This window comes from Mucor velutinosus (genome assembly GCF_035048745.1).
Source record: "Mucor velutinosus strain NIH1002 chromosome Unknown tig00001567, whole genome shotgun sequence".
NCBI classification, from domain to species: domain Eukaryota; kingdom Fungi; phylum Mucoromycota; class Mucoromycetes; order Mucorales; family Mucoraceae; genus Mucor; species Mucor velutinosus.
Window position 1 is genome coordinate 616,061 of NW_027041896.1, and position 15,212 is coordinate 631,272.

Below are 15,212 nucleotides of genomic sequence, written 5' to 3' on the forward strand. Positions count from 1 at the left end.
AACATCCTCACTTCAATTCAAATGCAATTGCCGTCTCTTTCCTCTATTGCTATCTCTATGCTAGTAGCTGCCAATGCTGCTTCAATGGTTCAAGCCAAGATCAATGTCTTGTCTTGGGACGATGCTTACAAGAAGGCTGATGCCTTGGTGAGCCAGATGAGCTTGGAGCAAAAGATCGCTATCAGCACCGGTGTTGGCTGGGGTTAGCTTTTCTCTTTTTCAGCGCAAACAAGTTGATTTACTAACTCAAATGTCGTATAGAAAACGGGCCCTGTGTCGGCAATACTTATGCTATCACCAAGCCAGACTTCCCCTCTCTCTGTTTGCAAGATTCACCTATGGGTATAAGAAAGGCTGATAACGTCACTGCCGGAACATCTTCAATTAACGCGGCTGCATCCTTTGATAAGAGTGCCATTTTTGCTCGTGGCGAATACATGGGCCGCGAATTCTATGGAAAAGGTATTCATGTCCAATTAGGCCCTGGCATGAACTTTATGAGAAGCCCTGAAGGTGGTCGTGGATTCGGTACGAATAGCGTTTCTCTGTAGTGTCGTTCATACATATACTAATTCAAATGCTTGTAGAGAGTGGTGGTGAAGACCCATTCCTCACTGGTGTCCTCGCTGCCGAGACCATCAAGGGTATTCAATCTGAGGGCGTCATTGCTACTGCCAAGCACTACCTTTTGAACGATCAGGAGCTCAACAGAAACACTGGTTCCTCTGACGCTGATGAGCGCACTTTACATGAAATCTATCTCTGGCCCTTTGCTCGTTCTGTCGAAGCTGGTGTTGCATCCGTCATGTGCTCCTACAACTTGGTGAATGGTACCTACGCTTGTGAAAACGATCACACCTTGAACACTTTGTTGAAGGGAGAGCTCGGCTTCAAGGGCTTTGTTCAGTCTGACTGGGGAGCAACTCATTCCACTGTCGCTTCTGTCAATGGTGGTCTTGACATGACCATGCCTGGTGATATTACTCTTGGCTCCGGTGGCTCTTACTTTGGTGCTAACTTGACTAATGCCGTCAATGATAACAAGGTCAAGGAAGACCGTGTCACTGATATGGCTATGCGTATTGTTGCTTCCTGGTACAAGCTTGGTCAAGACAAGAACTTCCCTGAAACCACTATTAGCTCATTCAATCGTGAAGACGCCAAGTATGTCAATGTACAAGCTGACCACAAGAAGTTAGTCCGTGAAATGGGCGCTGCTTCCAGTGTTCTCCTCAAAAATTCGGGTATTCTCCCTCTCAGTAACAAGGTCAAGTCAGTTGCTCTTGTTGGTAGCAGCATCAAAGCAGGCCCAGCGTAGGTACATACCGCATTTCACTTGTCATGCCTACTAACATCTATTCGATACCTAGTGCTGTTAACAATGCCACCATTTGCGATGATCATGGCTGTGATATTGGCCATCTCGCTCAAGGATGGGGGTAAGCCTTTGAGAACTTTTCTTGAGGTCAGTGATGTCTCTAACAGTTTATGTGTAGTTCTGGTACCGCCGATTTCCCTTACTTGATTGATCCTCTTACTGGCCTCACCAATGCTTTGGGTAAAGATGTCAAGATTCATTCTTCCGCTGACGATTGGGATCTCACTGCTGCCGCTGATACTGCCAAGGGTGCTGAGATTGCTTTTGTCTTTTCCACCGCTGACAGTGGTGAAGAATACATAACTGTCGATGGCAACAAGGGTGACCGTAACAACCTTACCTTGTGGAACAACGGTGATAACCTGGTAAGCATATCTCCTCGCACATTCCAAAGCTCATAGACAACTAACACATTGCACCTTAGATCAAAGTTGTTGCTGATGCCAACGAAAACACAGTGGTTGTAATTAACTCTGTAGGTCCAGTGCTCATGAACGAATGGATCAACCACAAAAACATCAAGGCTGTTCTTTGGCCCGGTCTTGCTGGTCAAGAATCTGGTAACTCTCTTGCTGATATCGTCCTTGGTAAGGTTAATCCCTCTGGCCGTCTTCCTTATACCATTGCCAAAAACCATAATGATTACAATGTGCACCCTGATCCTGCTGACCATGTCGTCTACTCGGAAAAGTTATTGATGGGCTACAAATGGTTCGATCACGCTGGTATCGAGCCCTTGTTCCCCTTTGGTCACGGCTTATCCTACACTAGCTTCAAATATAGCGGAATCAAGGTCAAGACCAAGAAGAAGGACAACTCTGTCACTGTTACTGCCTCTGTCATGGTCAAGAACTCTGGCAAGCTTCCTGGTGCTGAAGTCGTTCAAGCCTACATTTCTTTCCCTGAAAGCGCTGGTGAACCACTCAAGAATTTGAGAGGTTTTGAAAAGGTGTTCATCAAGAAAGATTCTTCCTCCAAGGTTGAATTTGAGTTCTCCAAGACTGAGCTCAGTATTTGGGACACAAAGACCAAGTCTTGGGTTATTCCCTCTGGTAAATTCACCCTTCATATCGGTGCTTCTAGCAGAGATATTCGTCAAACTGCTAGCTTTACACTTTAAGCAAGCCTTCCTTATTTTTATTATAACTTACTAATAAATCGTTTTAAATATTGATATGAAACTAGCTGCTTTACATTGTATAACTTGAACTCATGAAAACACCTGCTTATGTAATTTAAAATGATAGTCTGATCCTTGAATAAATTGGTATTAGCTTATTCAGTCATTGGGAATACCTGATAGAGTAAGCTGAATTGCCTCGATCAAAGAATGATCGAATCAATTCTCAATGGCTGAGCAGTTTGATGCATTATAGTGTCATTGATGCACGTACGCTAAATTTCATCACTCCTAGTTCAAAATACTAGCAATGACGCTGTAGCCATATATCTGAACGTGCTGTAGTGAGCGCTTTAATAACTAGCATTGCCATCCGAATTCACTATATAAGCCTCAGTTCAAAAGCATCAAACTGTACCAGTTTCACAGATTGTTTGAGGTAATTTTGTTGTAAGTGAGATTGGCCACAGTAGCTTACATATAACTTGCATTTGTAATTACTACGATATCACTGAAGGTGTTTGTATCTAAAATGGTAATTATAGCCTTCGTTATTCTCAGCCTGGTTCTCTTTGATTCTACATTAAGCGTGTAGCTGGCAAAAGAGAATCAGCGCTATTTATTCTTTTATCTAATAAACCATCGTATTCTTTTAACTCTTATATAGTCCTGAGCCACTTTTAATATGCTCAACAACTTTTGATGCAAGCAGTATCATAACGAATGAGACACAGTAATAGGCTCATCGTCAACTACTTTTTTAATTACCTCTAATTCAAGTTCAAAACGTAAAAAAAAAAACCTTCGTTTACACTTTCAAATCAACATTACCATGGACGACGATATTTGCCAAGACGATAAATGGTTTGAACAGGCCTTTACATACATGAACCAGCACGACATTCCATTACCAAACGATAAAAAGCTACACGTAAGCATCAACATAATCGCTATATGATCTAGAGTGCTGATGGACACAACCCACAGTTTTATGGCCTTTTTAAACAAGCTACGATTGGTGATTGCAATATCGACAAACCTGGATTGTTTGACTTTGTTGCTCGTGCTAAATACGACGCATGGCAGAGTTTCAAGGGGCTCAGTTTCAGAGAAGCTAGAAACATGTATATTGATGGTGTAGAAGAGCTGAAGGTAGGCTGGTCACGTCAAGGCGAGTACGAGTATATACCCTCTGCTGAGGATATCAAGGTGAGTGCGTGTTTGCGTGCGTTTATCCATCGGTAAGCTGATGTTGTATATTCTCAGAAAGGAGAAGGCCTTGCTAGCAATGCAGTGAGTTCAATGGCAGTAGAGGAAGATGACGGATTGTAGGTCGATTCGTATAATGAGGAAGGGTCGTCATTTATGAAGTTTGGATAGAGAATCTGAGGACATTTTTGGATATACAAGATTGAGTGATTTAAAAAAATTAACCACGGCATTAAAGGCACATCCAGAGCTAATAGACACCAAGGAAGATGGACTAACAGCTCTCCATATTGCTGCTGATCGTGGTTATTTGGATATAGTACAAGCATTGGTCAAGGCAGGTGCTGACATCAATATCAAGACAGACGATGAAGACACAGCGCTTCATTTAGGTAAATTTATACAGATATCAGTAGGCGCATTCTATTCACACGTATGTAGCTTGTATATCAGACCAACTCGAAACAGCCAAATTCTTGATCTCTAGTGGCTGCGACAAGGCTTTACTTGATTCAGAGGGCAAAACAGCATTTGAACAAGCAGAACCCGAATTTATTCAACAACTGTTAGCATAATTAAAATGTACATTTTCTATCAAATTTTATTATTCTAATTAAAGAGGGAATGTCTGTTTAAGCACCAAAATGAGCCTTGTAGAACGAAGGTGGCAGATTCTCAAGTACACTGAATTTAGGTCTTTCAATCATCACCATTTGATTTTCACCAATAAATCCACAAAACAAGATTTGTTGATATTGGTACGAGATGGCAATATGTAATTCGTCGTCTGATTTGGATGCTGCCGCTGTTTTGGCAGTAGCAACGTCAGTGTGGTTGTTCTTTCTTTTACCCAACTTCTTGGGAACGGGTTTGTCTTGAATGTCGACTTGACACATGTATGTGCTGCCGTATAAAATCATCTTGTTCTTGTTTGCAGGGTTATACATGACACCACGAACACGATCTCTTTGCTCTACAAGTCGAGATTCTGACATGTCTTGATGTGTACTGGACCAGCTTGTTAATCTCTTGTGTTCGACATCATAAATATAAAAGGCATTTGTTGCCTGAACGACGGTCAGTTCGTTTGGTCGGAAATCGTTGAATGATAATGCTGTGTGAGGGATAGATCCCTGAGGGAGTTTGAGGTGGTGCTAGATTAACAAAAATTAGTCACTGAAATGCCACCAGTCCACTCCACTCGCTTACCTTCAAGTTGTCCAAGTTGAACACATGGATGCGGTTCTCATCATCCCCTGTAGCTAGCCACTGACCATCAGAACTGACAGTCAAAGAGACAACGGTAGACACAGCATAATCGTCAGTTGCATTGCCATCACTATCCAAACCACGATGATGTCCAAATTCACGCAACACCTCGAAATTTCCTTCTTCCCAACTAGACAGATCCACAATGAGAATACGAGATTCGACTGTGACAATAATTAATTTATCGGATCCAGGGGTGAACAAGACGTGGTGAGCACCAGGAGCAGCATTGTGTGCGCCCAAATAAGCGTTTAATTCCTTGTCAAAAGATCTTTGCTTCTTGACTTCCAATTGACCCGGTTCAGACTAGACACAACGGTATGAGTATCACATACAACTATCACAGCATTCTACTTACACCTTGATTCACTCTGAATAATCTCACATTCTCCACATCGGAAACAGCAATCCAGTTGGCATCTTCGGACAAAGCACTGGATGTAATGTTGCAATCAGGCTTCAATTTGAGTTCCAAGGCGAGTTGATGAGGTTGTGTCATTTCTGGAAGCGCAGGATGCTTGGATAAGGTATCGACATTGGCAGCTTCGCCTAATCTCCAGAGCGAAATTGAGTTGAAGAAGGCAGACATGATCAATTTGTGCGATTTTGACATGGAGACAATGTATTTGTGAGGGAAAGGAGGTAATCTGTTTTGGATCAGTTTGGGGAATTCGACAGCAGGGCAAGCAACTAATTCAACATCCACACCACCAGACACAATTGAGTTGATCTTGGGCCTCTCGTCCAGTGCAAGAGCACGAATATCGTGCCAATGATATCTACGGCTTCCAACATTGATCCAGTCATTGACATTGTCTGTGGCGTTCTTTTTCTTTGTTGTGCGACGGAAAGAGGTGATTTTACGATCGACACCAGCAGAAAACACTTGGTTGCCATCCTTGGTGGCAGCAAGACAGAGTACATCAGCTCCATGCGCACGAATGCTTTGCTTGACTGTGCCCATTTTACTATCCCAGAAAGTGACAGCACCACGGGAATCACCAGATACAATCATGTTGCCCCTTTTGTTTGTTAAAACAGTCAATCGAATGTCTTTCTCTTTCTCTGTAATCACAATACTTACTTGAGCGCAGCAACAGCCCAAACCAAGGTTTGTTCTTTGCGATTCTTTGCAACAGTCATACGGTGAATAGTGCGGCCTGTGAGAGGATTCCATGTACGGATAGCAGAATCAGATCCACCCGATACAATATACTCATCATTGGGAGCCCAAGCAACAGAAAGCACACGGCCCTTTTGAGGCTCGAAGCTACGGATATATTCCAAGTTGCCATCAGCAATGTCAAACATACGGATACATCCATCTTCACAACCAGCTGCCAAGCGAGTACCCTTACTGTTGACAGCCAAACACCACACAGCACCACCATTGGAATCGCATGATTTCTACACTCGACATGAATAACCTCCTTCTCCTTATGGGCAATAGATCTAGCTTACCTTTGCTGTCATGGTAGTGGTATCCCATTCAATGATGAACGGGTTCAATCCAGACGAAAACAGACGAGGAGGCTTTCGTAAAAGTAATTCCAATTCTTGAGCGAGTTCCTCAGGCTCGTCTTCTGGATCTGGATTCGCAATGACATTCTGATGTGCCCAGGCAACACTCTCCACAGAGAGATCTTCACCACCAGGCAACGTCTTTTCGAGGCGATAGTTGTGAGTGGGATCCCAAATCTCAATGTTGCCATTAGCACGGCCCACAGCGAGTCGAGTGTTTTTCACGGTGGCAGGTGTGAAATCAAGTGCATTGATAGAGGCTGGTTGATATTCAACGAATCGACAACGATGAACTTCCATAATTGTGCTTTTAGGTGAGGTTTTGCTGGAAAGGTTGATTTTGAACCTTGAAAAAATTGCTTGAATGCTTTTTTTATAAAAAAAAAATCAAGACTGTTTAAATGTGACCTTGATAAAGGGCAAACGGATCAAAGCAAATGCATTGTTCATGATTAGTTGGAGCTGTCGAGCTATTCTTCAAGTGTCCTCTCACATTAATTGATAATTCAATGGATATTATGGCAAAATGTAGTTTATTTCGAGAAGTATCATAGAAAATACCACCGGTAGTTGGTAAGTATGTACGGGAAGAGGATATTCACCTTGTATATTGATCAAGCTCTCTTGTAACATCCAATGAGAAAGGATCATATTGTTTCAGGAGCAGTAGCGTTTAAATACAAAGCATACATGACAGCAGGGTAAGGCAATTCATGGATTATTCCTGCTGAGGCCCCAAATGCGCATTGTGGATTCTTCCCATCATCTCCAAAGCATCTGTGCTGCTGTTGAGGCTTGAGTTTTTGAGGATCGCTGATACAGGATACAAGGCATGGTAGCCTGACTCCCATTTCAGCACAACAGCTTTCGAGGTAGAGATCGGCAGCCGTGGCGAATCTACGATCGTCATTTGTAATCTGCAGCAGCGAGATAATGTAGCCTAGAGACCCTCAATTACAGCTGCGATCGAGAAAGATCTTGTTGATAGATGTAAAACCCTCTTGAGACTCATTTGGTGTGATTGGCACCATTTTCTATCATTTCAAGTTTGTGAATTTGCATTCTTTTTCTCATATCGAGCTGATGCCAGATGCTTCAATAATACTAAAATTGTAAGAAAGAAGGTGTGGAGTACAAAGGCGAAAATAGGAGGGGATGACAAAATCCGATTTCCTGAGATAACTGATTCCTTTGAGCTTTCAATAGCCTACTGTTGACTTGTTGAACAGAGATAGCTGATAGTAGCTCCCATTAGTGACATCCGTGTACCTTAAAGTACATGTATAGCATATACTTGCGAAAATCAGTATACCCTTCATGCTCACTTTGTCTTGTTACAAGAAGTTTTAATAGTTCCCGTCCAAATTAAATCGTCTCAAAAAGACTCCTCACCAAAGGGTATAAAACAAAATCATCGCGCGTTAGCTTTTCTCTGCTTGGTTTACTTTCTCTTTTTTCTCTCCGAATTTCGATTTTGAAATTCGAGCTTTGAAAGTAGCATGTTAATATATCAATTTTTTGCGTAGAAGACGATGGTGCAATTAGATTTTAGATAGAATGCGTTGATGATGAGAAACTGGCGATATTTGAAATTTGCAAATTTTAGACAGATGCTTTTAATAAAACTTTTTAGATTACTATATGAATATGGGCTGTAGGTCTATTAAAAGTTGTAGGGAGTACTTTGGTTGACTTGAACGTGATTTATGTGAGATTATTGAGGGTGATACCGATGAGTAATGAGGAAAGATAGTAAAAATGATCAATTTTCAAAGGGCTGTACCGCTGGATTCTACTAAGTGAAGGAGAGCTTCAAGCTTAATAGCTTCTGTTTCTTTTTCAATTCTCTATACGATGGTATAGTTATTATCGATAAATAAATAAAAAGTTGAATGTCCCCTGCTTGCAGCTCATAAAATATATAATTTTGAGCAAATGTATGAAGGGAACGTACATCTGGTACTTAAAACCCTTATATTATAATGGATATAACATAGAGCTATCGAATGGTCTTTGTTTTGTGTGAATCTAGTGAGTATTTGTCGATATATGGTCAAAAAAAAGTATCCTGCAAAATCAAGGATTTTCCTTCAAAATCTGCCTGTGATGGTAAGGAAAAAATTAGGTGACGATTTTTTGGTCAGGACAGGATTGTCAATATTTCATGATAGAATTATGCCAGAGCTCCAAACAATAGCTCATTCGATAGGAAATTTTTTGGTCTACAATGTTTAGTAATGCTTAACAAAATGTTTTGATGACAGATACTGATTAATCTTTAGAAAACAGTCAAAAAATTGCAAAAAAAATCGTACCAAATATCAGGTGAACAATGTGCACCAGAGACTTAATATAAATACCATTGTACTCTCCTTTGAATTCTCTACAAGTTTCATATAAGTTTGAAGGGGTGGTTACTATCAAGAAATGTGTAATTTGAATGTCAATAGATTTCGGAATCCCATGAACCATCATTCAGAATATTAGAAATTGAATCTCCGTTGACCTTCCACATGTGTGCACGACACAAGCATGAATTTGACCAAGCATTTTAAAAATTGGAGCGCACGAAAAGGGCCATATTAACTTGCTGGTTTCAAGTTATCAATAGATACTTGACATGTTGGAGAATCTTGCTTTTAAAACTAGACAGTTGTAGCTTGCTTTGTTCAATTATAATAAGTCTTCCAATTTAAAGTATGAGTCCTCTCCAGAGTATGAATGTCACATTGAGTAACTCACGAATCAAGCATCTGGAGCATCAAGTTTTGAGTGAAGTATACTTCGTTAAGCATAAACCTACAAGATGTTCTACTTTCGTGGAATGATATCTTCTTCTACTACGCATGAGGTCCGGGTTGTGCAAGCCAATTTCGATTTTCAGGTTGAAACCATCCAAAATTCAGTTTTGATTTACTAATACTATTCCAGAGTTTTGAAAATATTACGTTCTTATTGTGAACCTCTGTAAAAACACAACGGTGTAATTAACTTTCAGATTGGAAGAGTTGCTGTTGAGAAATAGACGATTTTTCGAAATTAGCCAACTTTGAGTAATACACTCCGTATAATGACCTTTCAATTACAATTAATAACGCGTAATAAATCGATGGATGGGATGTTGCAAAATGTTGCATTTAAGACTGCTTGGTGGTAAATTACTTGTTTGTTATTTGGCAAAGAGTCAAATGTTTGCTGCGCAATCTACGGAAGAGTGGGAATAGCTTTTCCGAGCCCTTTGTTGACACCAGAGCCTCGATATCAAGATCGTTTTATGCACAGTCTGAGAAGTGGCTAAGCATCTAAACGGATTTTCAGCCGCTATAGTGGTTGTCAAATAATCAAGCGAGGAAAGTAGTATACATCCAATATAACAAACAACAGTGTTTGAGCGCTACACTTTGTTCAACTGCCATCTTAACCTGGCTTCTGTATTAATTCAATTTTGTTGCCCTTTGCCTGCCGTACAAAATGAGACTTCGTTTGGACACGTACGATGCTTCTTTTCAAAAATCGTTTTTTTTTGACCCTCACATTGGAGTGTACAGTGGCAAAAACACGTCTTTTTCTAATAACACTACGAAAACATCTGTGCGGCGAGGGATATACTCTATAAAATAAATTTAGGGTGTGGTATGACTAATAGAAGTGCACAAAAAGAACTTTATATGCATTACTCTAGCAAAAGTTAGCCTTGAGCGATCGTTTTTCAACAATTTGGCAGAGGCTGACCTTTTGGGCACTGTAGATCCACGAAAACTGATGCAACAACTTTGAGTAGGACCTCAAACGATAGGTATTTGTTGGGCCAACGCAATAATTATTGTTACAGGTAAGCTGGTACATATCAGGCACATGTTCTCCTTTGAAACGCTCAAGGAGGTAAGTAAAAAATAGGCTTGTTTGTCTGAATACCAGCTTTGGGATAGTTACCAAGAGTAGTATTATTCGATGCGCCTTTCAATTTTGTACATGCTAACTATGGATTGGAAATAATGAATATTACGAAGAATGTCAAACCGAAAGGATAGAAGTATGCATCACCACCATATACTACTGTCAAGCCAGGAACCGAGCTCTGTCTTTGAAGCATGCAATATTAAGCCAATGACAACTCAACCATCTCATGGGCTTGCATGCTCAAAAATGTGTGTGTTCAGTTTTGAGCTCGAAGTGTAGCATAGTTAGCATACACCAATGGATAGTATCAACTCAAGCATCATGGATAAGTACAATTTTGGGCTGTCTTCTTACATTTCAAGGCAGTTTGTTTCCATCGTGCCTTGTTCTAGGCTCCAAATGAATGCAGTACGCCTTTCCCGTCGGCCTATACCGAGGTTTGCAAGTGTTGAATATTGAATTGATGGTGCTTTGCAGCAGACTGATTATTCGTATGCAAGACTACTAATTAATTCAGTTTACGATTGGCAGGTGACAGAAGTTTTCAGCTCATCAAATATATACTGCTAGTCCACCTATCGATTTTCGATAAACATCATTAGGAATGCACAACCTGCTTTCGGAAGAGGTACTCAAGCGTATCTCTTGCTCAGAATGAGCTTACAAAGTAATAAACCTTACATCCTACTGTACAATGTGTGTTACCAAGCGCTTATTCACTGAGATCTTTTCACAATGTCAATACTCGCATACAAAACATATTTGCGTGACCTTGAAAACGCGACTAGAAAATTTGTCAAAACCGCAATGTGCAACGAATCTCGAACTAGAGGTCTACATTTTTCTTCTTTATAACAGTGTCAGTCATGAGCAACAAGAACAGCTATCATGTTGTCACCACTATTAATAATCCAACCGCAGTTACATGCACCGCTAAAGGCAGATTCCTCGATGCTGATTATGACAACTTGATTGTCTGGTAAAGTTTATAAATGAAGGATCACCTATTTTATTTGCTTTTGACCAAGACTTATCGTATTTTAGCAAAGGGTCTACAATTGAAGTGTACTCGATCTTGGCTGACGGTATCAAATTAGCATCAGAATTCAGTATATACGGTGTCATTAGTAAAATCCAGACCTGCACTATACCCGTAAGTTTGAAGAAGGGGATAAACAGCAATGCAAATGCCTGACTCGATGGATTGTAGAACAAATCAACGTGTTCACTCTTTATATTAACGGATCAGCACTACTATACGATTATTACATACGACAAAGCATTGCAAAAGATACAGACAGAGGGGCACGGCCAATTGAACGAACACAATGCTCGAGTTACGGATCAACCTATATCAACAGTGATTGATTTGATGAGCAGCACAGTCCTTGTCAGTGCATTCACTGGACTTTTGTTCTCGCTTCCATTAGTACCCAAGACAGACATTAAGGGCAAACAGAAAGAAGGCAGCAAATCAACGTCGTTTGTACCATCCTCCATCCGCACCAACGAGTTTGACTTTTTGTCCATGGTGTCACTGAGAGGCATTCACCAATCGTACATTGCAGTGCTATTAGGAGAGATCAACGATTTGAAGACAATCAAAGCCTTTAGATACAATGCTTCACTCAACGAAATTATAGAAAACGACAAAATGCAAGTTGGTGTAGAGGCGACGACACATACACTGGTGGCAGTGCCTGATCCAATTGGCGGTGTACTAGCAATTGGCGAATACATTATATCGTATTATGATCTGTCATCGTCTGGTAGCACACCAAAGGAACTGAGCATCGATCCGACATTAGTTACAGCAGCCTCGTTTCTGGAGAATAGCTATGATCATTGCTTGATTGGAGACGCTGAGGGATACCTGTATATGTTGACATTTGACATCACCAATCTCAAAGTGCAGCAAATCCACAGTACATTGATTGGACAAGCATGTATACCCAATTCAATTACGCATTTGGGAGAGGATCTGTTTTATATAGGGTCTTTGCAGGGCGATCCATGTGTGATTAGATTGAATAGAGTGGGAGCCAAATTCAGTATTGACATTCTGCATACATTCTCAAACCTTGGGCCTATTGTGGATTTCTGTTTGTTTGACTATGACCAACAAGGAAAGCAGACCATGGTGTGCTGCTCTGGCGTAGATAAAGACGGCAGCTTGCGTGTTGTAGAGAACGGTGTTGGCTTTTTGAAGCAGTACCAACTTGATATACCGCTAATCACACAAGTATTTCCATTGACGATACCCAAGACGTAGGTTCTAGGATGGCTGTGAGAAATGCAAGCGGGCTGATCGATTTTGCTGTAGATTCCGCGATGTCCTCGTCATTTCCACATTTGATAGAACTCTTGTATTGCAACAAACAAGCAACACAGAAATGAAGGAATTCGCCGAATACAGCGGCATGGTGCATAACGAGGTGACGCTTGCGGCTATCATCAATCAGGAAGGCTATTTGATACAAATCACCAAGTCATCAGCGCGCATCATGAGTGCGGGAGATCAGGGTTCGCTTTTGTTTGAATGGAAACCGCCCAAGGGAGAGTACATTGCCATTGCTCAGCTGAATGAAACTCAATGTGTGCTTTGTTGTGGTACAGGCATGCTGATTTATTTTGATTGCGCAGGAAACATGCTCAGACAGATTAGCTATTTACAGTTGCCTGATGTTGCATGTATTCGGTTGTGTCCCCTCAAACAAGATGGTATTGACAGTGATTACGTATTGATTGGGATGTGGTCAAAGCCCAAAGCCCTGTTGCTGCAGCTCCCTCATCTAGAAATTGTGCTGGAATACTCGCTCAAGGAAACTGGGCCTCGAGACTTGCTGATCACGCAATTCGAGAGCAAATACTACTTTATGATTCTGCTGGGAGATGGGCAGTTGCTAAGCAACGAAATTCAGCTCAAGGGAAACGTGGCACAAATAAAGAACGAGAGACAGACAATGGTTGGCACCTACTGCACATCCATGTACCCCTATGTGCACCAAAATCAAAAGAAGGTTTTTATCGCAGGCAGTAGGCCAACCATCGTGTCCAGTCTCAGGGAAACCCTATATTTCTCTGCTGTCAATATAAAGGTTTGGACTGACAACAGCAGGCCATCGTATGCAGACATTCTAATTTGTTCTCTAGGACGTCTTTGCATTTGCAACATTCAGCCAGCATATTCTACTAATGACTAGCCATTGTCTCTTATTTGGTCAGATTGATGCAAATCAAAAGCTACACCACAACAAATTTAAAATCGAAAACGACATGCCTGTGCGCATTCGATACATGAATCAAACAAAAGCATTAGCAGTGGGCACGCTGTACAAGGAAAAGAACAATCACAATGGATTCTTGACAAACAGAGGCAATATACGTATCCTGGACGCACAGACATTTCAAGGTAACGATAGAGTCTAAACTGCACTTGACTCGTACTAACCGAAAACCCTCAGTGCTGGATACATATCCTCTGCCTGGCATTGAAACAGTCGAGAGCATGGTGATGGCAAGCTTCAGTGGATATCCCAACAAGGAGTATCTGTTTGTGGGCACAGTCATTGAAAATGCCGATGATCCAGATGCAAGTCATGGCCGTATATTGGTGTTTGATATCAAGGACAACTACAAGATTGAACTACTGGAAGCAATAGACGAGCCAGGCATCATTTACGATATGCGGGCATTCCAAAATTCGGTGGTGGCGTGCGTCAATGGCTCTGTAAGTAATGCGAGGCATGCTTTGTTGGATTTGGTGCTCATAGCCTATAATAGATCTATTGCCTGACCAAGTTTGCTCCAGACTTACCGCGGGGCCAGCGGGTGGCCTTTGAGATCAATGTTCACAAAAATGTACTGGCTTTAAGCTTGGATACGCGAGGTGATAAAGTGCTTGTTGGCGATTTAATGCGATCCATGTCTGTGCTGAAAATGACGAACCAAAATCCATTGAAGCTGGATGTGCTAGCAGTGGACAGCAAACCCGCGTGGATGACAGCTGTCAAATTCGTCAACGATTACACATACATTGGAGCTGACGACAAGAACAATATCTTTACATTGATGTTGAATGAGAACGACAGTGCAGGAGGCAATATATCCAAATTACAGCTGAAAGGTGGATTCCATGTTGGGTCATTGATCAACTGCTTCCGACCAGGTGTGTGTTTGGTATATATATATATATAACAGCGTGGCAGATGACTGATGGTTTATTATTAGACATCCTGGTAGATGTGCTGTCCACTGGAGCAAAAGATCATGACGCATTGACGAAATCGATTGAAGGGTCATTTACATTTGCGACTGTGCATGGATCTATAGGTACTGTCAAGACCATTTCACACAAAGCCTTTGAGCTGTTTTCTACACTGCAAAGAAACATCTTGGCGGAGAGTGCCAGCATTGGCAACCTCAAGTATGCGTCCTGGCGAAATTACAAGCCCAAACTGCAGCAAACACACCATCATCACCAAGACATGACAACCTACCTGGATGGCGATTTACTAAAGAAGTTTCAATATTTCAACCTTACCATCAAGCACAAGATACTCCAGCATGAATTGCTAAAGAACTACAGCATTGTGGAAATGGAGGGGCTTATTAATAGCCTTGTTTCCTGAATAAATATTTATTTGTTTGTACATAGTGTTTCATATATAACATAAAGGGAGAGAGAGAGAGAGAGAGAGAGAGAGAGGAAAGGGAGGAGGAGGCTTTGATGAGTGCCTGTGGTAGTATAGAGTCACATAAATTGATTGTGTGTGTGTGTGCATATACAGAAAGAGTGTATCTGATGTTGTCTAC

General features: G+C 41.3%; 4 protein-coding genes across 4 annotated transcripts; 3 read left to right on the forward strand and 1 right to left on the reverse strand.

Moving 5' to 3' along the window:
• Positions 1-21: 21 nt before the first annotated feature.
• On the forward strand, positions 22-2,498 carry ATC70_012081 (uncharacterized protein; the record flags this gene model as incomplete). The annotated part of the gene is made up of 6 exons (XM_064831264.1): positions 22-202; positions 262-528; positions 588-1,314; positions 1,371-1,439; positions 1,497-1,743; positions 1,803-2,498. 6 exons carry the CDS (start codon positions 22-24, stop codon positions 2,496-2,498), a joined length of 2,187 nt encoding a protein of 728 aa, XP_064688132.1.
• An 832-nt stretch (positions 2,499-3,330) lies between these two features.
• On the forward strand, positions 3,331-4,282 carry ATC70_012082 (uncharacterized protein; the record flags this gene model as incomplete). Its single annotated transcript, XM_064831265.1, has 5 exons — positions 3,331-3,429; positions 3,486-3,707; positions 3,765-3,826; positions 3,879-4,099; positions 4,149-4,282. The coding sequence occupies 5 exons, from the start codon at positions 3,331-3,333 to the stop codon at positions 4,280-4,282; spliced, it is 738 nt and encodes a 245-aa protein (XP_064688133.1).
• Positions 4,283-4,339: 57 nt separating this feature from the next.
• Positions 4,340-6,797, reverse strand: ATC70_012083 (uncharacterized protein; the record flags this gene model as incomplete). The annotated part of the gene is made up of 5 exons (XM_064831266.1): positions 4,340-4,861; positions 4,917-5,282; positions 5,335-5,998; positions 6,061-6,383; positions 6,438-6,797. The coding sequence occupies 5 exons, from the start codon at positions 6,795-6,797 to the stop codon at positions 4,340-4,342; spliced, it is 2,235 nt and encodes a 744-aa protein (XP_064688134.1).
• Positions 6,798-11,263: 4,466 nt separating this feature from the next.
• Positions 11,264-15,028, forward strand: ATC70_012084 (uncharacterized protein; the record flags this gene model as incomplete). The annotated part of the gene is made up of 8 exons (XM_064831267.1): positions 11,264-11,376; positions 11,442-11,550; positions 11,608-12,665; positions 12,721-13,495; positions 13,551-13,809; positions 13,862-14,127; positions 14,181-14,565; positions 14,628-15,028. 8 exons carry the CDS (start codon positions 11,264-11,266, stop codon positions 15,026-15,028), a joined length of 3,366 nt encoding a protein of 1,121 aa, XP_064688135.1.
• Between the last annotated feature and the right edge of the window lie 184 nt (positions 15,029-15,212).